Below are 25,876 nucleotides of genomic sequence, written 5' to 3'. Positions count from 1 at the left end.
CAGTGTTAGATTATGGAGATGTACTTTATATGAACGCATCGTCTAGGTATCTTCAAATGATTGACACCATCTATCATGCTTCTCTGAGGTCTGTTACAAATTCTAAAACCATGACACATCATTGTGACTTGTATTCCAGAGTGGGCTGGCCTGCCCTATCCGCTAGGAGGCTGGGACACTGATACACCTTCGTTTACAAGGCCATACTTGAGCTACTGCCTTCCTATATCTGTAGTTTAATTACGAGAAGAAGTGTTGATTCTTATTGTCTGCGATCGAACGAGCATTTGTTCCTCTTTGTGCCATTCGCCCGTACAGAGCTGGGAAAAAGGGCATTTGTGTACTCTGCTCCGTCCTCATGGAATATGTTGCTAAAAGACTGGAAACTGTCTGAACTGATCTCAGTGAATGCTTTTAAATCCAAACTCAAAGTGCTGGAGAACAACTCAATGACTTACACGTGTTTTTCATAGGTTGAATTGTCCTGTAAATTATTATTTGTTGTAACTGTATGAGGTAATTGTATGTTGCAACTATGTGTTGTGTTTCATGCTGTCTCTTGGCCAGGACTCCCTTGAAAAACAGGTTCTTAATCTCAATGGGAACCTTTTGATTATTTTTGCCAAATTTCACATTCATTGCTCCACATTTGCACATCAACTTTCAAACATCAGTTTTCAAAGCCCGTTTTTCCAATTACGTAGACAATTTGAGAAACAGTATAAATTCTAAAGCAAATAAAACAAAAAAAATATGTCAAATGTATAATCTTATTCAATTTGTATGATTTCTATTTATTCCTTGAGCAATTTTTTTATTTTTATTACATATTTTTATTTGTTCATTTTATTTTATTATTTTTATTTATTTATTTTTTCTTTCCTAATGTTTTTACTTACATGTATTAATGTAAAAGATTTTGTGAATTATGGAACTTTCTACCCTTGTTGTATACTATTACAGGGTGGGGAAGCAAAATTTACAATGAACATTTAGTTGTTTTTTCTCAGCAGGCACTACGTCAATTGTTTTGAAACCAAACATATATTGATGTCATAATCATCCCTAACACTATTATCCATACCTTTTCAGAAACTTTTGCCCATATGAGTAATCAGGAAAGCAAACGTCAAAGAGTGTGTGATTTGCTGAATGCACTCGTCACACCAAAGGAGATTTCAAAAATAGTTGGAGTGTCCATAAAGACTGTTGTAATGTAAAGGAGAGAATGACTATGAGCAAAACTATTACGAGAAAGTCTGGAAGATACTATTAAAGAAGAATGGGAGAAGTTGTCACCCGAATATTTGAAAGAAGGACACATAGAATAAAAACATTTTCTATTATGTAAATTTTCTTGTGGCAAATAAATTCTCATGACTTTCAATAAACTAATTGGTCATACACTGTCTTTCAATCCCTGCCTCAAAATATTGTAAATTTTGCTTCCCCACCCTGTATGTATATTTACTGTTCAATGTTAATTGTTCAGATAAATTAAAAAAAATCTCAATGGGATCCTTTTCCTGGTTAAATAAAGGTTAAATAAAAAATAAAAATAACATAATGGCGGAGCAATAGGAGCGCTGATCCAGCTACAGGAGGAGAGAGGAGGGGTGTGATGGAGGTGATGGTATTGATGATCCCTGATCCGCCTGATCCCCCCCACCCCAACTCCCCCACCCTCGGCGGGGACCCTTTCCGCTGCCCCTCCCATGAGCAGCGTTGCCACGGTGACTGCCGGTTTACGTGATGACGTCGGATGTATATGAGCGCAGGCGGCGGGATCTCGCTCCCTTTTACCGCCGTCGGAGCGGAGTCTCTTTCTTCCCCGGGACCGCTTCACTGCGCAGCGCCGTCTCACCAGTCCAGCCTCCGGCCACAAAACGAAGGTAAGGGACAGGACCTGGAAACGGCCTCGGTGCCAACGCCCTAAACTTGCTGGTCGGTTATGGAGTTAAATGAGTGTGGTGTGTGTTATGTAAGCGGCGGCAGGGGCAGACGGCGGTGCTTTGCTAATGCTAGTCCAGTCAGATAGCGGCAGCAGCCATTGAGCCTGGCTCCACCATGATGTGTGTTAACGTTACACGCGATTTAAAAAAATAATAAAACACCAATTCTCCCAAAACGCTGCTTCTACTGGATGATATTTGATAACCGCTGCATAGGAGAGACACCTATCCTATATTATTTCCGTAGTTTTGTGTGTTTTTCGACATATGTTGACACGTGTCTTGTATCTTGAAATTTTGGACTTGACCTTATTTTATTTTATTTTTTGGGGGGGAGGTGATGGTACTCAGGGTGGATAACTGTGGATTAATTCAACTCTTTACTTCAAACAGAAATACGGTGGTTTAGCTAGGGGTAGATAACAGAAGAGGGTGGAAACATGGTACCGGGGCATTGGCAGCACTTCGGAACTGGCCCATATTTTCTCGCCACAGCACCGTGTCTGTCGAAGCTGTTCCTCCCACTTGCTCCACCAAAGTAGTGCGCATCGAGCTAGTAGCACACAAGCTAGCTTTACTAGCCAGACATACCGAGGCAGTGCAGTGACAAGACCCGGCAGGCCGGCTAAAGGTAGCCTGTTTACTAGCCTCGGGTGTGCGTGTATGTGTATGGAGGAAGTGGACATTTGTTGTTTTAGCATCGGACGGAGTTTCAACAGGTTGGCTGGCTTTATTGGGCCAAGTGAAGCTCAACATGCGGCTCCAGTTCAAAGTGAGCACACACACATACACATATACACACACCCAGGGGTTTTGTGTGTCAGTGATGGTTTGCTACACCAGTGCATGCAACACGTGGTCGCAGGATCAGGAGAAGAAAGGAATGGGTCCATCTTTAGAGTTAAACCTGGAGTTAATATTAAAACACATGAGAAATCTTGTTTAGTTTTGTTGTGTTTGTTGCATTTGATTATCTTTAACCCTTAAAGACCCAGTTGTACTTTTATGTTAGTTGCCAAATTAAATTTTCTCTACATCCAGCTTTTCTTAAGTGATTCATCACCATTTATTTATAATATTATCCTCTTTTTTTTTTTTTTTTTTTTTTTTTTGTTGTATTTTAGCAGTATAAATTTGGGGTTTTCCTGTGTTTAATTTAAGGTTCGTGTAGACATTGATAAAAGCTCAGATTGAAGTTGAGGGTTATTATATCAAAAGCAGAGAAAACTACAGAAAAAGGGACTTTTTTTATTCAAATATGTCATTAACTGAACATAAACCAAGTGTTTCCATCCACTGTCATTGATCCAACTCCATGATTTTACTGGTGAATCAATGTTGTAGAAGATGACAGTGTTTCTACATTCACTACGGAGCCTCTGAACGTCCAAATGGGTCATATCGGATGACAAACTGCATTTTACACCAATTATTTAAATGTATTGATAGGATTTGAAGATCGACAGGTATTAAATATTTTAGATCAGTCGATGGTTTTGGTCTGTGGTGGAGGTTTAGGTCTTTATGGGTTAAAGCTCTTCTATTGTCATAGCTATAATATTTTTGCTCTGTATCTCATATGAGCCTATGAGTCATCACTTGGGTAGAACAGCTGTGGATGCTTTATTTCCCTGGAGGTAAATGTTCAGGTCTTTTGTTGGAGGGGTAAGAAGAAAAAAATATATATACTGACTGGTGGTGGTACTTCTATCCCTGTGCATGCATGTCTCAGGAATTTTATCTGTAAGATGATCCAGAGCAGTTTGTTCACTTACCTGCAGTTATTTTTGACCATTTAAAAAAAAAAAAAAAAAAAAAAATCAAATATCGACCCCAGGTTGAAATGCCCTGTTACCACATTATGCAACAGCAGTATATTTGACGAATGTGTGCACCTGCTAAGAGCATTCTGCAGTACTTTCCCATCAATAATTTGGTATAAAAGAAAGTAGATGGCAGATGATGTTGTTAGTGTCATCTTACTCTTCACACTGTAGTGGAATTATGAGTGTGCTCAGTTTGCATTCCTCAGTGATTATACATTTATATATTTTGTCCATTGTTGACTGCCACATACAGACTTTGAAAGTGGCCGGCCTCATTAAAAATGACAGAATCCATCTGCCTGTATAAAAATGGGACATGATTAAAGCCACAAATCAACACCGTCTGCTTCTTTCATGCATTATCCCCAATATGAAGGGAGAAACAATTTGATCTGTCACGTGACTGTGTTCTGAGCTCAGTGCACTGTCACATCAGCTCTGTAGTTGAATAATCTTGCTGTATTAGCTGAATGTAGGCCAGCTAATATATAGAGTGATGGGAATGATATGGTGTGGCTTTGCTGAAAAGGATTCTCCTTTTCATTTTAGAAGTTTTAGTGTCAACGGGCCTACTTACAGCTTAGGTTTAGGTGTAAATTTTTATCCTTGTCTGAAAAGAAATTAATCTTATTGGCCGATATTAAAATCTTTTTGGGTTCCAGAGCTGTGCTGGTGTTAAGCAGTTTCTTCCTCCGACTCAGTAGGAATTTGGCACTACAAGAATATTTTTGGGACCTTCACCATGGGCTGTATCCTGACATTTTAGATGTTCTGTGGTTGCATTGGATCAGCCATATTGTTGATGGGTTTCTTACTATAGGGTGCAGTATGAATACCGTGCGTTACAACAGGAAGGTGTTGCTTGAACTCATCACTATTAGGATAGCGTTACTTGCATCTTTCAATTATTTCACTTTGTCAGAAAACATGGAAAGTTGGGAAATACATGGTAAGATATGTAAAAGCATGGGTTTATAGTTTTAGTAAATTTTTGTCTTTTGCTTGGGGATTGAAAATGATTAGAGAACTGAAACTATTGTATTCCCATGTTTTATGAGAAAAGATGTTCTTTATATCAGTTACTGAATCTGAGTTTTAATAGCAGTTTGATTTTAAAGCTAAATTTGACAACAATAGTTTGATACACATAAGTAAAGTCTACTTCTGCTGAAAGCTGATTATCAGAAGTCTTGTGTATTTAATAATCCAGATGTTGACTGTTGGCTGTGACCTATTCTCAAGCCTGAACCCAAACTACAATTTTTTTTAAAATATCTGAAATGTTAATATAGTAATGATCCTCTGTAGCCAGCAAGACATAAGTTTTAGACAGGTGAGTTTTTGTCTCAGTGACCTATTGTATTTGTTTTCATCCTCTGATTGTGTAAATCCCCAACCTCTAATAAAGTGAGACTGTGTTGCTTGTAATGAGCAGACGGCTCCACAGTCCATAAGCCTCTAGTTTTGAGTTACAGCCACCTTAGTGATTGTGATTTCTGACACCATTGTGACTTCCAGGGAGTGATCTGTCGCCACGCTCAGTACATTTACATGCACAACATAGTTGCGCTACAGTTGCAGCTGGACTAAGCTGTCTAATCGGACTGTTGTTTTTGTCCCAGTCTACATGCACTGGAGTGTAATCGAGTTATTGTTGAAATCCTCTTTGCTTCGCTACAGTAGGTGGCGATATGTGCTCTTTCCACTTGTTAACCTACCTCATCACAGACCACAGCAGTAGTCAGTAGCAACCTTGGAAGTTGGCAACCTAGAAGTAAACTGGCATTATAAAGCACAATGTTGTATGTTTGCAGATAACATACATTTACATAACATACGACATGCCAGGCCAGTATTTGTCTCAGAGCTCTAGTCCATGCGCAAAACACCTGTTCCAGTTCGACTGGTCTGTACATGCAGGAGTAGGTCGACTGAATCGCATTATCTAGGTGTGTTCGTCCGATTATTTAAACTTCAGTTTCAGTCGAACTAACGTATTTACATGCACTTCTAAGGTTCAGTTCTACTCGGACTTGCACAATAATTAGTTTTTTTTAAGTGTCATGTAAACTCACTGATTGCCTATTTGAGTGCCCCCTGTGGTAATCCATCTCTCTTAAGGGAAGAGGCCGTTGGAGGGTGTTAGGGGTGTGTGAGTCACATTCAGGGTTGATCCTCTCTGGCTCATGTAGAGGACTTCTTTTCTAAGCGTGTGGTCTGACCATTATAAATCCACAGGCTTTGTTTCACAAAATGCTCTTTGTCCACTCGGAGCAGGAAGCTGTTTGTGTCATAACTGCCTAGGAAAAGTCACCATCAGTCAAAGCGTCATACTCAGCCAGGATAATCAGCTTATTTAGGAGAGAATATGATAGTGGTATTATGCCTCACCTTCAGTAAAATACTACTCTTAAAAAATAAATTCTATACAACATTCTTATTGGTCATAAATTTTATGAATTTAGCACTTATGCACAGGTACTGTCAGACTTCATCTTGGGTAGACCTTTTTCCTGTAGAGGCATCCGAGTTAAATTGCTATTATACCAATATTTCATCACCACCATTATTTAAATCCATCTTATCCAAATATTCTGCTGCTGATGATTTGAAATAACTAGACTCTTGTGCATGCTGCATGCAGAATACAACCACTCAGTGAAGTGTGGCATTGACTGCTGCCCAGGTTTCCTTTTATATACATTTTTGATGCATTTCCTTTTGGATGGGGGCACTGAACACAATGTATATTTATTGAAAGTGGATTACTTTAGTTTTTGTTGTTTTATTTCAATCAGGATGTCACGACGGAGAACTTTTCAAAGCCCCGACACACAGTTTAGTGGGGCTGCATGATTAATGGATTTTAAATCGAAATCAGATTTTTTAATTAGGACAATTTTTTTATAAAGGGGAAATCATCAAATCAGTTTCATCTCTCTTGTGCCTCCGGGCTGCACACTGCTGAGCCGTGCACCTGCCTGCTACCATAGGCTCCTCCCCCTATCTGTGAGAGCAGTCTTTCACAGAAGTCCATGTAATGACCACGGACCTTAGATCTGTGACGCGCCGCAGTGGTGATACCAATGTAAGCCATAGATTTATGCACAGAGCCCCCTATTCAAATAGAACTGCATGTGGATCACTCATCTTATGTTGTCCATGCACACATGACTGATGCCTGTCACTGACTTATATTGATATCACTTCTGTGGGCCCATCATGTGATGCCATCACAGATTTGAGGTAGGGAGCAGTACCTTACATTGCGGGCTGCTCATGAAAATGACATGCTGACTTCTGTTGTCTTTTGCAGTTTTACCCAAAAGTCGAAAATGGAGTTTTCAGAGGAGAAAATCTGGATTTTTTTTTTTTTTGTTTTGTTTTTTTTTTTGGCCAAAATTGTGCAGCCCTACAATTTAGCTTGATGCGTTTGTCTGGTGAGGCTGAATTACTGCACATTCATCCAGTAAATTGTGGCTGCAGTGTACCTGAGCCCAAACCTGTGTGGGTTGTGTACAGCAGCATCTCATCTTGCAGGTCATGCAGGGTCCATGCAGTATGTGAAGCAGTCTGAATGGTGTTCTTTGTATCATTTGACCACAGTTATGTGAATGAAAACATGGTTATTGGTATATGTCCCCAAATGTTGGAACAGGAGTTATTGCAGTTGGTGTAGGAATTAAAATGCTTGCAAATGTTTGATAGAAAAGACGGTGAGCTTGTCGCCGCCTTGTTTCTTCTGCTGCTAATTTTAGCTTCACCTCTGTAGTACCCCTGCAGCTTATAATAAGCACAGAGTTATTTGTAAATGCTGTTTGACCCAGATCTGGTGTGTGTCCTCCAGTATTTCTAAAGTAATTGTTCTTTTTTTCCCTCTCTCTTCAGCATCACTTGAGACTCAGCTAAGATGGCAGACATTGACAAGTGAGTACATCTTCATTTAACTCACCTTTTCTCCCTGTCCTCCCACTTTTGGTCCTTCTGTATGTTTAGTTCAGGGATCGTGGTTCACATTGGAAATAGGAAGTATTACAGTTTCACTTTCATGCTCTTGACTCGCATAATTTCTTTGGTAGTACGGCTGTCATTATTGAAATTTAATTTGACCATTGTCACAAATAATTGCAGTTAACAATATTGTCTTGTATTTATCCCTCCTACTGTACAACTTTGATAGAGACATTTATTAAAATGGAACTATAAAAGGCTATAATGGAGAGTAACGGTGCACTAATGGAATATAACTTGAGTCTACAGAAGTTCCTAAAATTTTGGACTGATGCACAAAGTCAAAATAACTCATGCAGCCCTAGTTCTCCTTTGTAACTGTAGCAGAATGGGCCACAATAAGATGTTTTTAAAGGTCACCAATGGAAAGACAAGGAAATAACAGTTTGATTATGATAAATGAAGACTGATAATCACAATTTTAAGTAACCGTGATGTCAATTATCAATGTCGATTTTCATTGCAGAATAGAAGAGAATAAACTTTGTCACTCATTGGCATGCAGCTACAGTGCTACATGTTGCTAGATGCCCACATGGTCACAAAATCAACAATGACACTCAGTCACATAGTCAGGTTGTTGCAGGGCAAAAAAAAATAACATGACTCTTAATAAAATCAGATGTGCAATGAATCCATCCATAATAAAAGCAATGACAGTAACACTAATGTGATGAATATATACATAAGCAATAAAAACACAGGTTATTAATTCAGCAAGTAAACGGACAAAAATCACTAGATATTGTTAAATAATTCAATTTAAAATGCTATTAGACTGTGGCTCAAGAGCCGTTAAACGAAGCTAGTACCTTATTTAGCAGTGCTATGGACGCTGGGAGGAACATTGAAACATTTCCCTGAGGATAATGACTCACAGGTTATGGGATCCTTTATGGCACTAATGACACTAGTTGGTAGAAACGTCATATATATGAGCATTACTTAAGCAGTGTTCCCTATGGTGTCGGATCCTTATCGGGGGCATCACTAAAGGGGTTTTGTCTGTGATGAGCAGGTATCTGAACCACTTCACTGATGTGGGTGTGGCAGTTGGTATGATTAAAATGTAGACTCCATCAGTGGCGGTGTTGCTCTGTTCACTGAGCAGTGGCTGTTTAAGATTTCACACCCATCCTTAGTGTGCATTCACCACAGTGTACCCGACCAGATCCATCACACTGTTTGAGTGATAATGTTGACTATTTGACTGTCATGTTGCTCAAGATGTAAGATACCAGGAGTTGTCATGGAGCACAGGGAAGGATGTGGCGACTCATCGTCTTCCACTGTTGGCCATTGATTTCCTCCTCGTGCTGCCGACTGACAGGAGGATGAGATGCTGTGTTGTGTTTAGTATTGAGCTCTCCTTTGCAGCATCCTAAAGTAGGGTGTCATGTTTCAGTGCACAGATCAGCATCATGCGTAGAAAGGGCTCACAGACATGCCTCATCCCATCATGTAAAAGGCAGAGAGCTACACATACTTCCATTATCAAGAAACGGCACTGTTATTCATTGTTTAGACCATGAAACACTTTACATAAAGCACCTTATCACTTTTTTTAAGTTTAAAAAGGGGCCATTCTGCTGTTCATCATTGCCAGCGTTGGCCTAAGAGAACCAGAAGTGGTTTGGTAGCTGCTGGTCATTCTCATAAACACTCTGAGGTGTCTGTGTTTTGGCTGACCTTCCATTCTGCCCCCCCCCCCCCCCCCCCCTCCTCCTCGCTGTGTCTCCCTGAGCAGCAAAGACCAGGCTGAGATGGACCCGGCAGATATGGAGGATGTGGAGGAAGTAGAAGAGGAGGAAACGGGAGAAGATGAAAACAGCAAAGGTAAGCTTCTGTGCAGAAGTTGGAGCGTGCACATTAGTGGTTCAAAATATGTGCAGTTATTAAAAGGGAAAGTGTTGCATGAATTTTGTATAAAATGTCCCCAGAGGAGCAGAATAACTGAACTCTGTGCAGCCTCTATTTGGTATTTAGACAGAACAGATTTTTGCATGACATGATTTTAGAATTGTAGTTCAGCGTGGGGAGGCACTAATCCATGTTATTTTTGGGATCTCGATGCTGTTTATGCATCCTTTGATGCTCAATAAACGACTGACAGTCTCTCATATATTAGCCTACTCTCGGCTCATTGTGGATGGATATAGTTGGATGTTTGGCCTTGTCTATTTATATCCAGTTTGATTGGTCTTTTTAAAGCCAGACTTGAAAGAACTTCTCATTCTATCTTGCCTATGGATAATCTGTCACCTCGACCACACTCTTAGGAAAGCCTTACAAGAGGCCTGTGTGCTGAGGGGAGATTATAAATGCATGAGTAATAAACAGTTGAACCTTGCCATCATGCAGCTTTTGCATCGCTAAACTCAGAGGGACCCTTGGCTCATAAGATTTGTCCAAATAAAAGGTGAAACTATGTCTGTTCACATCACAGGGCCAATTAAACAGCATCCAGGACTGTATTCAGAGGCACACACAGTTTCTTGTTCTTTAAACGTGGGGATGCATATTGCATAACAGCACCACTCAGAAACTGGCAAAGTTACCAGCTGGATTTAAGGGTTACACTGAATGGGTTGGCTGTGAATACAAGTTCACGCAAAACAGTAACACTATTTTTCAAGCATGTCATTACACTAATTCTGCAGCAACCTGACACCTATCAAACATATTTTTAGTGACGCTAATTAGCATTAGCTCTGTTTTGCTGCACAGCTTGTCAATTGTGTTTGTGTTCTGCTCTGTGTATTGTTCTAATTCACTGGTTGTTAAGTGTGTGTATCAACAAATTGCGTGCACAGATGTGTTGGTTGAACATCCATGTTGGCCAATATTAGCCTTAATTATGTACATCAACAAATAAGATGTCAGTTCATTAAACTGAACTGAAAAGATTTTAAATGGATGAGATCAGAGCAGGTTTCATAGTGTTAACTAAAATGTTGAACTGTTTTATTACTAGATTTCACGATTATGGCATTTATGATTATAGGGATTTATGATTTTATTATTTTTGCACAGGTATAGTAAGTGTGTTCTTGTTACCATGGCAATTAACTTTAATTACTTCCTTGTGTTGCTCAGTGTCTCATGGATGTGTTCGCTGTCATGTTAGTAGTTATTTATAAAGTTGTTTTTGTCTGGGGCGGGGAAATGGACAGGTGGTGTAAGAATTGACAGTGATCTTTTACATGATGACAACCAGAGTAAAAGTAAGCATAGACCACATTCAGTCACTGTAATAAACACACATTCTCTCACACAGCATCAGTTGGTTTCATAATTTACTGAATATTTGTCAGTTTTAGCGTAACAAATGATGTTACTGAGTTTATATTTGACACATGAGCAAGTGTAACAAAACGCCACTTGAGTCAATATGATTAATGGATGTCACTGCATGTTAGTACAGGGGTTTAATGGTATGTGAATTTGTCCCACTTATGTGGAAGATGTTATGGTTTTGGTATGTGCAGGTATACAGATATTGTGCCATCTTATACATAAACACAATGCAGCAACTGTAGATGCATGAGTTACAGCTGTGAAAACCTGTTAGCCCTCGACACCATGCTGAGCTGATTGGCACCTGATGTGTTGGTCTTCTACACATGAGCTAGAAAACCTGGCTGCTTCAAATCACGGCGTGGGGAAGTTCAGGCTTTTCGGTGTAGTACGACAGTGATGGGGTGCATCACACGAGGGCAGTGTGTCACTGTGGTTTGACAGTTGGAGGGTATGTGTGCAGTAACACATCACACATGCTGTTCACTGTTTACATTTGACATCTTACAGGCGGGAAGGATATACAACACCACAAGAATCTAGCAGTTACTTGCACTACTTATGTGCTCAATGAGTGGAGAAACTTGGCCACATGTCTTTGTGTTTGCCTTTTTCCAGTTTTACTGAACTATCGTGAACCAAAACATGACTCTGTACTTAAACATTTTCACTAGTAACAGCTGTAACAAAAAGCTACCTGGTCTAGTGTTACCCATAAGCTTTGGAATCTAAAGAGAACTTTGCTCTGTATTTTGATCTGTAGCTGCATGAGGTATTCAAAATGTCTGCTCTCAACTTTGTGCAAACCACTTCACACTGACATTTTACTTTTTCTTTTTTTTTCCCCCAGAGCAAACAATAGCAGCAAATAAGACAAATGGAAGTGATGCCTTAACTCTTGCCTCTGCTTGTTGTCTTGTCACACAATTAAAAAATGTATTTGCATACGATGGATTCCCTTGCAGCTTTAAGTCTATATTAAGTATCTGACACTAGAATGTGTCTGTAAATAGTTTCTTACACTCGATTGAGAGCGGTGTCTGAGCAGCTGGTGTGCTGTTCCACTGGATCCAGATGTGATGTCAAGCTCCAAGAATGGATTAGAAAGTTTCTTTGGATGTTTGCATACTCATGTTCCACTCAGTTTACGTCAACTGAATGAATTTAGGCTGTTAGTCCATCCTCTGTGGATGAGTAACTAAGTTTTGCAGTAGACTGTTCAGCCTCCAGATGGTGTTTTTAACATTTTGAATCTGGTATCCTTTAAGATATTTCCATCTAGTTTGCTCAGGATGCATAAATGTGCAGGACCATGCATGATGGAAAGTGTAGGTGATGGCATTTCCTAGTTGTTAGTTACTTGCCTCAAATTTGTATCTGCCATTTCCATAGCTGACTCCCATTTATTTAATCTGTATCAAAGTATGCAACAAATGTCCTTTGTTGTATGGAATCAGACAAGCCTAGGTGTTGGAGAGGATGCAGAGCCTTGGACAGCTGATCTATGCTCGTTGGTAACATTACAAGCAAGATGCCCAGACTGTGCTAACACAAAAGTGACTTCCAGTCTCTTTAATCTTGTCACCTGCCAGCCACGATCCGACTGAGCTTTGGTAGGTGCAAGCAATGTGTCGGACACTCAGATTGTACCATCTGTCACCTGTCTGCTTGCACAAAGGGAGAATGTTTTTTATTGCCGTCTGCCACTACTTGTGTGGATGTATCGACCACAGAATGCACACTAGTAACAAACTGGGATTCACTCTTACCACATTTATAAGAGGCAAAGTACTCCGGAAACAAGCCTGTTTAATAAAGGAATACGGATGTCGGCTGATGAAGTGATGACAGAACACTGCTCATATTCACCCCTCTCATAACACTGTAAACAAAACAAGCTGAGATGTGCAATAAACATTCATATATTGGCGTGGAGTATCAAACATGATGCTGACTAGAACAAAAGAAAGTGGTACAGCTGCTGACGTACCAAACATCAGTCTTAAGCAATACTTACAATAAGGATTCATAAAATGAGCGAAACATTTAGCCTGTGAAATGACTCCTGTATAAACTATGATTACTCATACGAGATCAGGTAGTGGTCTACCTTAATTTTTCACTTGTCACCTTGTTGTTTGTCTCCAGCTCGTCAGCTGACTGTGCAGATGATGCAGAATCCACAGATCCTGGCTGCACTGCAGGAGAGGCTGGATGGTCTGAACGGCTCTCCATCAGGATACATAGAGAGGTGAGCTGCTATGGTTTGGTGTTACTTTAATCTCAAAGTACATTTATTCAGTTTGCTGCAGCACATAGCTCAGACCAGCTCATGTTCTACTCAAAGGCACTACAGCAGAGCAGGTTCTATTTCCTGCAGCAGACAGGTTTTTGTACACAATGATTTTTACCTTGTAATGGGTTAAATACCTCTTACTGTTCATTGCATAAAATGTTTACACAAAACCAGTGTGAACACATTTCCATATAGTAAACGCTGCTTGTTTGGTGTTTTAGTTGTATCCTTATACCAGTATGTATAGACTTGGCTCTATAAGCCTCTTTTTCACTTGCATCAGTAATGAGGATACGTAAACGTAGCCTCTACCAGATCTGATGTAGACCGACTGAAGATGATGTTCACACGTACTGGGGATCCTACATGTGTTCATGAATGTCTAGTCTCAGCTTCCAAAGGGTTAATTGTAGCCATCTCAACAGAAATGAGTGGAGAAATAAGTACAGCATCACAGGCTCAACTTTTTGCAAAGCAATGTAACAGGTAGTTGGCAGCCTATTTGATCCACAGTCCTTATTTAGTTTAATTGTGATTGGCTCTGTTGAAGGAACAAAATTGGAGGTAAGGTGAGGCAGCGTAATAGTCCAAACTAAGATAAAAGCCTGTCTGACTGCTGTGTTGGAAGTGGTTACATTAAATGTTCAAAGATCACCTTGCTTTTAAATTTAATTTGGAGCAATATTTTGTCTCAAAGAAACACTTGGCAAGCTTCATTAAGTAGTGGAAAAGGATGAGGCTTTTACAGACTGTTGAATATTCAGCACCTGACAATAGAATTGGAGCCCCTTGAATGTCTGTCATGTCAGAGACCTCTCAGTTAATGTTATTTACCAGTCACTGCCAGACAGAAATCTACAAAAACACAAGGATAACATGAGGAATTAGGAATAAGCATGGGGAAACAAATGTTTCTTTTAGGGCTAGATGCTGATAGTTAAGTTGTTTGGAACAAATGGATTTTTTTTCTCCCCCACTTACCTAGTGAGACATGGTGGTGAGCCCCAAGCAGGCTTTTGCTTCTGTTATTAAATTCATGGTCCTGTGAGTTTGACTGGGGCGTTACACCTCTCAAACAATAATGCAGGTGTCCTCAGGGGAACTCAACATTGATAGAAACCTCCTGAGCAGAACGGCAAGAGCTCATGCAGTCTTGGGTCAGTCTCAGTAATGCTGGGCCCCTCAGCCAGTCCAGGGTGGCCACATTTGGTCAGCAGCAGGGCTACAAACACATTACTTTCAGCCTTCTTTTTAATGTGATTTTATATATTCAAAAATATGCTCTCATGGCTCTGTTACACTGGACTATTTATGTGGTTGAAACCACCATTGAAACTCGTGCCAGTGACTTTTTTTTTTTTTTTTTTTTTTTAAACACAGCCTACATATGAAAAGGAACAAATTGTCAACCCCTAGCAGCCAAATACGATTGAAATGACAAACTCCTGAGTCGGATATAGTCTTACACTGATCAGACATGCAGTCAGTGCTTGTAGCCCCTGAGATGCTTTATAAATGTAGTCATGTGTCTTGGCTGCAGGGCTCTGCCACCCACTGCTCCTCTTCATCACCAAGCAGCTCTTTGATCAACTTGTCAAGTATTTGGAACTCGCTAACAAACTGAAACCAGTTCCACCGACTACTCTCGTGGGGCCTAATGTGGGGTGCTTTGCCAGGACAGTGCAGGCGTTTTAATTTACCACACTGCAGAGGTGCTTGATGCTCGGCTGCCTCACCACAACTCCCAAAGCTCTGAAACTTCCAGTTAATACAGAGGATCATTTTCTGCTTGGTCAAGGCTGCACGAGGTGTCCAACAAAATAGTGCAGTGGGTCTTGGTGTGTGTACGTAATGAAATTGCTTATTTTATTTCAGAAGAGCTGTTTGCATATCCTTTTTGTTAGCATCCAACACATGGTAATGAGACACAACAGTGTTCATTTAATTCATTCACCCTTTATTGTTACAGTGTGCTGGACGGGACATAATTACTACAAACAAGATAAAAGAATTGACATTAAAACAGCAACTGAAATAATGTATAATAATATTAAGCATCTCTCAAGGACGATCTTCTAGTAATGTTTTCACTGCTGATCCTTTGGTCTGTGAAAATGGACCAAAGGATGTGGTCGTGTTATGTAAATTTCAAGGTTGCAAACAAAGTGACGTATGATTAGACAGTTGTAAATGGTTACGCGACTGACCTTGTAAACATATCGGTGTCAGGAAGAAGCTGTGCGAACATGGTTTAAGCAGCATGTGGTGGCTGGACTTGACATTATAATTAGTCTCAGTGGGTTTCCTCTGGTTTCCCCCTACAGTCCACAGACATGTAGGTGACTCTGAATTGCCCTTAAGTGTGAATCGTGCATGAATGGTTCTTTAACTGGCGACCTGTTCAGGGTTTACCCCTCCTATAGATAATGGAAAACAAAGGTGTCTGTAATTGGTCCTGAGCCGACTCCATTCACAACTCATTCACAACTCCCACTGACATTTTGGACTCTTTAAGGGATGGAGACTAAAAGCTGCCAACACTGAAAATTAGTCTTTAGAAATTTTCTATTAACATATGGTATGACTGTGTAGTCAGTCTGCATGCTGCTTCTTCAAGTGACATGAATCTAGTAGAAATGACATGCCCATTTTTAGATCCCCAAAGACTCAGTTATCCCTATATTCTCCTCACATTTTCTCTTTCCACAGTTTACCAAAGGTTGTAAAGAGACGTGTGAATGCTCTGAAGAACCTGCAGGTCAAGTGTGCCCACATCGAAGCCAAGTTCTATGAAGAAGTCCATGAACTGGAGAGAAAGTATGCAGCCCTCTACCAGCCCCTCTTCGACAAAGTACGTCACTTTTATTGACCTCATTGGTATACGGCCCTCAGCGTGTCCACATCTTCATTCCCAAAATACACTTCTTTAATGGATATGTTAGTGCTGTGGATAATAGGACGGGAACACAAAGCAGTGGGTATATGTGTTAAGTATATTATGTAATGTTGTTGATTCTGGTCCAGCCTCTGTTGCCTTGTGGGCTTCCATGTTTCTACGGATCTTGCCTGTTCTACAAGGAGGCAGCACATGTAAACTCACACCTGTAAAGGAACCTCATGAGTGATCCATTTTAGACGGTGTTTGTACCGTGTGTAACAAACACTGCCCAGATCTGCTACTCGAGTTAGTAGTTTTTTGCTTCAGGTCTTTTGTTAATACTTGTTAAGACACGGTAACAGAAACACAGGAAGGTACATGCCCTTTCTCACAGACTTTGACCCTGCTGTCAACCTCGATCAGACCTGCCTAACCTGTGTGGTTCATTTTACATCAGCTGTCCACAGGCACATTTCTCGAAGATTTGTTTGCATGTAAACGTACCCAAAATGGAAACATCCGTGCCAAAGAAAATGAATGGTCTCGCTTAATGTCCCTAATGTGAGAGCGGCGAGACCAAAACAACTTATCGCTAGCAACATGCACGCAAATAAAATGGCTGTGATAAATGCACCTGTAACATTACGCCCCTGTTGTTTGCAGAGAAGTGACATAGTGAAAGCAGCCTATGAGCCCACAGATGAGGAATGTGAATGGAAGGCAGATGAGGAGGAAGAGCTGACAGTAAGTAAGCAGGTACAGGTGACGTATAAACACCTGCATGCCTCCTAACTGACTCTTGTTGCACATAAATCTCATTCTGTTTCCATCTTTACATTTCGTGCATGCAGCTTCTACGCTAATCCAGAAGAATATAATCATCAGTGCATGTAGCTCTATATATAAAAGCAGTTTATTTATTTTTAAATCATTGATGGCAGTAGGTGGATAAAATGGTGTGGCTTTACGTGGGACTAGTCCATCTGTTCTCTCACCCCATGTTTAGTTTGAGTACAAAAGCTCTTGTTCGCTCTCAGCATTAAATATATAAAGAGGAAAATTGTTGAGCAAGCCTTATTTTGAAGAGGATCTGTTTCCCTTTGAATCAGGAGGAGATGAAGGAGAAGGCCAAATTGGAGGAGGAGAAGAAGGACGAGGAGAAGGAAGACCCCAAAGGAATCCCCGAGTTCTGGTTAACAGTTTTCAAAAATGTGGACCTGCTCAGTGACATGCTGCAGGTACGTTCATCCAGACAGCAAGAAAATGGGTCACAGACTGTCTGCTGCAGCTGTGAAAAGGCAGGCTCTGTTGCCACCTGCTGGCTAAGCTGTGAATAGAGAAATACTACACACAAACCATGCATTATGATGACAACCCAGAGATGCTTGTTGTGGCTATAGTGCTCAAAACTGTACGTTCTCTCTCTCCTGATCAGGAACACGATGAACCCATCCTTAAACATTTACAAGATATCAAAGTGAAATTTTCAGATCCAGGACAGCCCATGGTGAGCAAATCTACAGCTCATTTTGCAGAAATCTAAAAATATATTTGAGTTGTGACAGTCACGAATGCATCCTGATTTCTTTGGTGCTCTCCAGAGTTTTACGTTAGAGTTCCACTTCGAGCCCAACGACTTCTTCACGAACACAGTGTTGACAAAAACCTACAAGATGAGGTCAGAGCCTGATGAGAACGACCCCTTCTCCTTCGATGGACCAGAGATCATCTGCTGCACAGGGTGAGGGTGTATGACATGCAACATGTTTTTTTAGTGATTATCAAGGTGTTTTAAGACTAACTTTAATGATGAGTTTCCTAGCAAATAATTTGTCCATTCTAGTTTCTACTGACATAGTCTTCAGGTTTAGTTCCAGACATACTCTGCATCTCTATTTTTTCCCTCCGAATCTCTTCAGAGTGGATACAAATTGGGCCCATTAGTTTGGAAGAAATTAAAGAATTGAAATGTTTTCTGAATTGCCAGATTCTGACCTTGCTTTTTCCTGCTGCCTCCTCTTTATTGTTCCACCACAGTTGCACGATTGATTGGACAAAGGGCAAGAACGTCACGTTGAAAACAATCAAGAAGAAACAGAAGCACAAGGGCCGTGGCACAGTCAGGACAGTTACCAAAACAGTCCCCAATGACTCCTTCTTTAATTTCTTCACCCCGCCAGAGGGTAAGCACAACAGGGCAGGAATAACATAATCTGTCCTGGAGTTCAGTTCAACAGTCAGTTGTGTTGATGTAAGACTCTGTGTAATGTTTATTTTTCTCCTCTTGTTTACAGTCCCAGAAAACGGAGAGTTGGTGAGTTTTATTTGCATGATTATGCTTTATGGACTAATAATTCAGCTTTTAAGGGATGTTTGTTCTGTGTGGGGTGAAATACAAATTGAATTGTTATCCTTTACACCCCATCATAACATTACAGGTTCTTTAGAAATTTATGCAAGAATTTAAACAGTTTGAGTCTGAATTATAGTCAGTTGTCAGTCTCTGCAATTATATATTGGCAAAAGGCTGCATTTTAAAGGGGTCGTATTTTGCTAAACCCACTTTTATTAGTCTTTGGTACATTTTTTTTGTGTATTTGGACCCTAATATTTCAAAAAGTTTGAATTTGAACCCTCCAGGTGCTGCAAAGCCATCTATATTCATTTTGGCAAAAATAGAGTGATTTTCTAAAACCTGTTTTAATTCCTTATTAATTTATGTCGAACTAGATACGTCACAACATTTGCACATATAAGGTCAAGACTTCCAACGAAGATTTCTCTGAGTACGACATAATTGTCAGCAGCAGCGGTTGTAGTCCATACTTGAAAATATGTTCAAATTTTGAGCTGATTACCTAAAATGTTCAGTTGTTGGTTGAACAGGACAGAGAAGCAAAGCCAACAACCTGGAGGGGGGGGTCACGAAGTGGCTCATGTGCATTTAAAGGGCCAGTGCTCAAAACAACCTTTCTGGTGTCATTACTCAGAAATAGGGTTGAAGATGGACCTGTGGAGTTGAATTAATGAAGAATACAGACCCACACATAGCATTTACAGTTAATGTAGACCATAGTTAAATGTTTTAAAATGCATAATCCCACTTTAAAAAAACAAACAAAAAAAAAAAAAAAATCAAAATAACACTCCTTTAAAGGTCCTGCATCTGTACCAAGAGCATTAACATGCACTCTTAGGGATGTTTTGATCAGTAATGTGTGTCATACATGTGGAGTTGGTCTGTTCTACATGGGGATTCTCATTCCAGACATCTGTAAATGTGTAGATACCGACTAAACTGAGGACAACTTGGGCCTTGTTAGCTTTGAAAATGTCAGGCAGCAGGTAGAAAAATGTGATTGTAGAAGAAAAACAAAAAAGTTGCCCCTCATTGACATGTTGTTTGATATGGGCAGCTACACAATGTGCATCGGATAATAATGTGGTCAGAACTGAACAAAAGCCCTGTGGAGAATTTTTGTACAGAAGATTGAACATGTTACATTTGGCTTGTATAAAATCTAAAGTGGCGCCCCTGAACAAGTGAAGAATAGAAGTGCTGATTGGAATGTGTCAACAGGATGAGGACTCGGAGGCGGTCTTGGCTGCAGACTTCGAAATCGGCCACTTCATCCGTGAGCGCATCGTACCTCGGGCCGTCCTCTACTTCACAGGAGAGGCCATAGAGGACGACGATGACGATGTGAGTAACAAACATGGTCACAATGCTTAGTTCACAAGGAGAAATATGACATGTCGTCTTTTTTTTTTTTTTTTTTTTTTTTTTTCCCCCCAGCTTGAATGATCTGATAAGATGTTACTGTTGAGTTTGTACAGTTAAACATGTCCTCACTCTCTCACAAAACATAAGGATATTTTTAAGTGTATTAAATGTAATTAATGTTGCATTTAGTTTCACCAGCTAATGCATTTTTGTGTTTTGCAGTACGATGAGGAGGGAGAGGAAGCTGATGACGAGGTAAGATGAGTCATTTTGTGTAGAAAAGCAGAACTGTATTTTCTTCAGATCCTCAGATTGATGTAACACACACCAGTTTCTGTCAGATGTCAATGAATCGTTCTGTGTCTTTAGGAAGGTGAGGAGGAGGCTGATGAGGAGAATGACCCCGACTACGATCCCAAGGTGAGATCTCAAACGCACACCGATGCACACACCTCCCCTCCCTTTGTAAAGATCTCTGGTGTCCTAAGAGAAACCTTACTCAGCAGTTCTCAACTTTGTTGGCCCACGACGCTCTCTCCTTAAAGTGAAGCTGCTCTAACTGTCTACAGCTGCAGCACACTGTCAGCAGCCGCGATAGCACATGATTGATCTGCTGAAATTTTTAGGTTGTTTGTGCCTTTTACAAAGGAAAAATGTATGGAATACATTGGCTGTGGTGAGATTCGGGTAGAGAACTGCTGCTTGTAATGATGCTCCAGAGTTCAACATACAGAATACATACTGTCAAATGCATCTCATTTTGCACCAGCTTTGGTTTGCTTCAGCTTTTATTTTGTTATCGTAATCCTTGATTTGGCTTCCAGACTGAGACAGAAAGTTTTCCTCTCTTCACTTTAACCAGTTCATTAACTTTGAACACAAGCTTTCGAGTGGATTCAGTCCAGTGATGCATGATTTTACTAAAACTAGAACATTTATTTTTAACACATACACACCCAGTATACTGCACACATAAAGATAACCCCTTAAAAATCTGACTTTAAAATATTCATTTGCATAGATGACTTGGTTTCTGTAAAACATAAATGCATAATAAAATGGCAACTTTGGTAAGTACTTACAACCTGTGGAGCTTTACTCCAGTAACACTCAGACTACATAAAACAGATCACACAGCTCCTCTGTTTATTCACTTTTCTGCTTCACTGCCTTCCTGATGGAGGTAATGTAGCTGAAAAGCTGCAGAAACTATAAAGGACGAGCTGTGCACACGCTAAAGTACTGTAATCTAATGGACTAAGTACTGTAATGTGTCTTGTCTTAAGCACTGCCAGGCCAGTCGTGGTTAAAGAGTGGAGTGGCCTGTTTCCACACTGCATCACCCTGTAAAACCCGCACTGACCAAACTAAACATCACCTCAGCGGCTTCTTTGCTGAACCAGACCGTCTTTGACATTCTGTATTCTGCTAGTTTTTGCTTTTATTTATTTTTATTTTTTTTCTCCTGCTCATTAATGTTTCTTCATTTCCAGTCACTTTGGCATCCTTTGTCAGCTACTCTTTAAATTTTTCCTCACTAGGTTTAAGTGGTGACTGTAGAAAAATAACCCTATCCTGGTAGGTACAGCTTGTGAATTGTCAGCTTACTACCATCACACTCCAAACCTTCACCCTCCTCCTCAGTTTTGGCTTTGGCTTCCTTTCCATGCTCTCCCACATTTCCATCACCCTGCACCCCTCCCCCTATCCATGATCCCCCCCGCCGTGCTGCACCATCTACTAACCCACTGGTTTGATGTTGGTTTTTTTGGAATTTAACCCATAGTGAGCTCTGCATTTGCACCTGTATCATTTCTGTATGTTGAAGCTAGTCCGCCACCTCCTTTTTTATTTATTTTTTTTTTTTTTAATTTTTTTAAAATTTTTGTTGTCTTGTCTACAAATGCAGGCTAGTTTTCAGTTTTTGTCAGATAAGGATTTGTCTGCCATAAATGTTGTGCTTTGTTTATGGATGTTTTGGTTTTTGATACCCATTTAAGCATCAGCGGCCCATCCGTCCATGGTTTTATTCACATTCCTGTTCACATTATTCAGCTGCCATTTTACTACAGATCTGCTCCTAATGCAGGGATAATAGCCTTGGACGACTGTTTGAATCAAGGCCCAACCAATAACTGGCAGATTACCAAAATAAAAGAAAGCCAGCCGTGTGTTTTATCTCTCAAAAGGGGCTGTTATTGTCAGCAATACACATTTTCTCTAAAAGTTTGATTGCTTACTTCCAATAAAGCGAGAAAAAATTGGACTCAAGAGTTCTGCAGCGGTTAAGTGCATCACAAAATGGCACAAATGACCTTAGACTGTACGTCAAGTATGGCGCTGGGCCACAGAAGAACCCTTAATGGCTACAGTGACCCATCATTTCAGTGCCTCATATCTACTGGAAGCACATCCCAGCCAGTGAATGATGGGCTCTAAATTTTTTTTCTGTATTGATGATAAAGAGGTGACAGGAAATGAGGGAATGATGCACAACAACGCTGCCTGGTCAGTACTGTAAACCACTCAGCTGCCAGGACGATGGGCTTTTCTCTACCCTTTTTGTTTCTTTTTTTAAATCACTTTCCATGCCTTGTTTGCTTAAATATTCCATTATTTTAGGGGTCGATTGAAATGATCCCAATAGAGGTGAAGTCCCGCCCCTTCCCACTGAGTCCCAAGGGATGTTATTTCAGGAATTTTTTTTATTAAAATCAAGGGCAAGAAACAATTTGTGATGAAGTTAGCTTGTGAAAAACTTAGTGTTAGACTGTAAAGATGCATAAATAGAAAGACTACACACCTTAGAGTTGCAGAAGTGATGTCATTGCAACAGTCTCCACAAAATGCAGAGGATGTTTCTGCAGGTGCAACATGACCAGGATTTTTTTTTAAAAAAAACCTCTTTCTTTTCCACATCCCTCTTGAAAGAGGTGAAATATTCCGAAGTAACAGTGATTTGCGTCTCCAGCACTAATATTGACCAAGGATGAGGGATGCAGACCACTGAGCTGTGCCACAAAACTAGCTGTTACTTTAATGCCTTCAAAGCAAATCGAGACTTTGTTTCTTTGGACAAGCTGTATTTTAAACAAAAGGGTGGCACTGTTCAAGTAGAATCAAAATATTGACTCTCACTATTGATCACTGTTCATATTTTCTTTAAGTTATCTCCCATGGGGTGCAGTGGAAGGGGCGGGACTTCACTTTTCTATTGGTTAAGGGTTTGAACCCCCGTTGATTTAAGTTGCGTTTGTCATTGATCAAATGTAGACAAGTGCTTGTGGTGTTTTTGCTGTTTTTTAGCAAACGTGAATCCAGCATTTCAATACAATGTCTAACCAAAAGTGCTCAAGTTTTTGTTGAGACAACTTTTAGTGATGCTTGGTTTGAGTCCAACCCAGCACTTTGTCAGTCTCACTCATGTCCAAGTCTTTCCTGTTTGCTAAAAATCCAAATTTTAAAACATAATGCAAATATGGTGTACATATTGATTTCCAGCATCTTGTTGATCATTTCAGGTCTTGAAATGGCTTGGCTGTATGTAGATCATTGTGTTGTGGCCGGTGTGTGTCCGTGTTTGGAGTCGCCTCCTTCTTAAACCCCCCTCCCCATCCCTCTGGTTTTGTTGCAGAAGGATGCAGCCCCCCCAGCTGAGTGCAAGCAGCAGTGAAGCCTGGCCTGGCTGCCTTGAGGATCAACTGCACTGTAACGGCTTCTCAAACTAAAATAAAGAGGAAAAAAATGGATAAAAAAAATAGTTACTTACCGCCTTATAATGTTTTGTATTTTTCTTGGTAGAGAATTTGAAGAAAAAAAGGTTTCAAGATTTTTGTTACAAAAAACTCATGGTAATATACTGGGAGCTGTGTGGCTCAATATACATAGTATTTTACTAGACCTGTTTTTTCCTTCTCTTCTCCTTCTCTGTACAATAGATAGAATACAGGAAACAAACCCTCAAAAGCATGAACTTGTTTCTTCACTGCTAAACTAGTTTGGGTTCTTGTGAAGTCTTTTGTTGTATTTGCTCTTAGACAACAGCTGTAGTTTAGACTGCATCGCGACAAAGTCAATTTATAATCCCTGACCCTACCCCTCACCGCCACCCCGTCCTCTTCCACCTCTTCCTCGTACCAAAGTTTCCAGTTGGCCAGTTCTGGTTGTCTGAGGTGAATATTTGTATTTTTAGCGGGGCCTTTAGCACTTGTGAAGCACTGTAGCATTTCCAGCTCTAATAAGGGAGGACTGATGTTTGACCTGCAGCCAGGCATCCATTCCAGTTTATCTAATCTAGCTGAGCGTGGGATCCGGAGTTGGTGTTTTTGGCCACTTCCCGTGCCACTTGTTCTCAACTACTTTCCACTCTCGATACATTCCAGTAAGCAGACTGGCTGGCACCATCACTGTACCATTCTCTGTAACTGGACGGACTTGTTTAAACCTAATGGAGTTCATTCCACTGATTTGAAGAATTTTTTTTTTTTTTTGTCCGTTTCGCTCCCCAACACTTGATCTGTCCTGGTTGAGACACTGTAAAGGTTCAGAGAATTCTTGTAAATGAGGGTGAGACGGTTTTGGCCAGTTTGGGACCACTTACTTGCAGCCCCATGCCAGTCCTTCAGGCTCCTGTAGTCTGCAGTGGCGTCATCTTTTCTATAGCACTTTGTACTAGTGTGTGGTGTACCAGTGGCATCCTGTCATCGGTTAGCTTTCTGAGTATCCCTTGTGAGCAGCACTTTAACGCCTCCCCACACTCACCTGTAAAGGCATGGCTTGGATGGTGCTGTATCCCTGCTCTGTGGAGATTTCAACTTGTGCTGTGTGGTTTTTAAGTGCATTACCTTTCTTACCATGGGAAGCACAATTGGCCTGTTGAGAGAGGCTTTGTAGGAACAGGGTTGGGTAGATGTAGCACAGCAGATGGCGAGGAACAACTCAAATCCAAACCAGGTTTTGTAGTGTCTGTTAGCACTTTGCTTAGGTTCACAGAGACCGCCAAAATCCCCTTTTTCTCATCGGTTTGACTTTTACCTCTCGCGTCACCAATTTGTTACTGGTCAGGTGACTGGCATGTACCTCAGCCCAGCCCCCTGAGGACTCGGTTCATATTTAATCACTGTGAAAGAAAGAGGGGAAGCGTGATAAGGCCATTGTTTGGCCAGTGACCCACCACCCTCCCCACCCTTGCCTCATTCCTTTGTACCCAGAAGGCCACAGAAAAGCATGTCAGAGCAATACTTAAAACCCAGGAGGGGGACCAAGAAGAAATCGTAGCCTGCCCTCCCTCCCTCCCAGTCCATTCTTAATGCCTTTTTAGTTGGTTGTTGGGCAGCACCGTGCCCACTGTGGAGCGCCAGGGTACCTCTCATTCTGCAGGGAGTATTCAGATGATGTTCATTGGGAAAAAAGGACGTGACAGGGTTTCTGTAGGGTCCTTCGGAGCAGCTGTTGTCAAGGCAAAATGCTATGCTACAAAATACTAATGTACTCAATAACTGTGTGTATGTTCATGAATAAATTGGTTAATCATGTCTAATGCTGTCTATTTGAGTCTTATCACATTTCATTACTTTTCCCCATCACATACACTCAGTCGAATTGACAACTGTTAAATATCCTCTTCCAAAAATGTTCAAGTACCACAGTGTGCCAACAGAGGGTGCTCTTACTGTAGGAGTACACATCTATGCCCTGATGCAGATGCCTGGAGAGTAAGAACCAAGTAATAACTAAAGATGGTCGAGACTTAGTTGTCTAAAACTAATACGGTAGGAAAACTAGTATACCATCTGAAAAGTAGTATACCATCTGCACTAAAGGGCTCTGAATGTCCTTTTTTTAGACTTGTGTATTGGTGTGACATATTTCAAATGTGTAGATGTATTTAAT

General features: G+C 40.6%; 1 protein-coding gene across 3 annotated transcripts; it reads left to right on the top strand.

The window, feature by feature from the left end:
* Positions 1-1,762: 1,762 nt before the first annotated feature.
* nap1l1 (nucleosome assembly protein 1-like 1) lies at positions 1,763-25,523 on the top strand. Of its 3 annotated transcripts, XM_030148931.1 has the most exons (16): positions 1,763-1,892; positions 7,667-7,705; positions 9,537-9,625; positions 13,235-13,337; positions 16,092-16,233; positions 16,924-17,016; positions 17,370-17,498; positions 17,696-17,767; positions 17,862-18,001; positions 18,298-18,443; positions 18,555-18,574; positions 19,841-19,963; positions 20,207-20,239; positions 20,354-20,404; positions 21,526-21,562; positions 23,619-25,523. In XM_030148931.1, the coding sequence occupies exons 2-15, from the start codon at positions 7,689-7,691 to the stop codon at positions 21,529-21,531; spliced, it is 1,164 nt and encodes a 387-aa protein (XP_030004791.1). In that variant the 5' UTR covers positions 1,763-1,892; positions 7,667-7,688; the 3' UTR covers positions 21,532-21,562; positions 23,619-25,523. The 3 variants fall into 3 exon arrangements, with proteins under 3 accessions (XP_030004791.1, XP_030004790.1, XP_030004789.1); XM_030148930.1 differs by lacking the exon at positions 21,526-21,562 and having other exon boundaries at positions 16,924-17,004; XM_030148929.1 differs by lacking the exon at positions 21,526-21,562.
* Positions 25,524-25,876: the final 353 nt, after the last annotated feature.

This window comes from Sphaeramia orbicularis, chromosome 12 (genome assembly GCF_902148855.1).
Source record: "Sphaeramia orbicularis chromosome 12, fSphaOr1.1, whole genome shotgun sequence".
NCBI classification, from domain to species: Eukaryota; Metazoa; Chordata; class Actinopteri; order Kurtiformes; family Apogonidae; genus Sphaeramia; species Sphaeramia orbicularis.
Note: the sequence above shows the minus strand (reverse complement) of the source record. Positions and strands in the feature narration are given on the sequence as shown.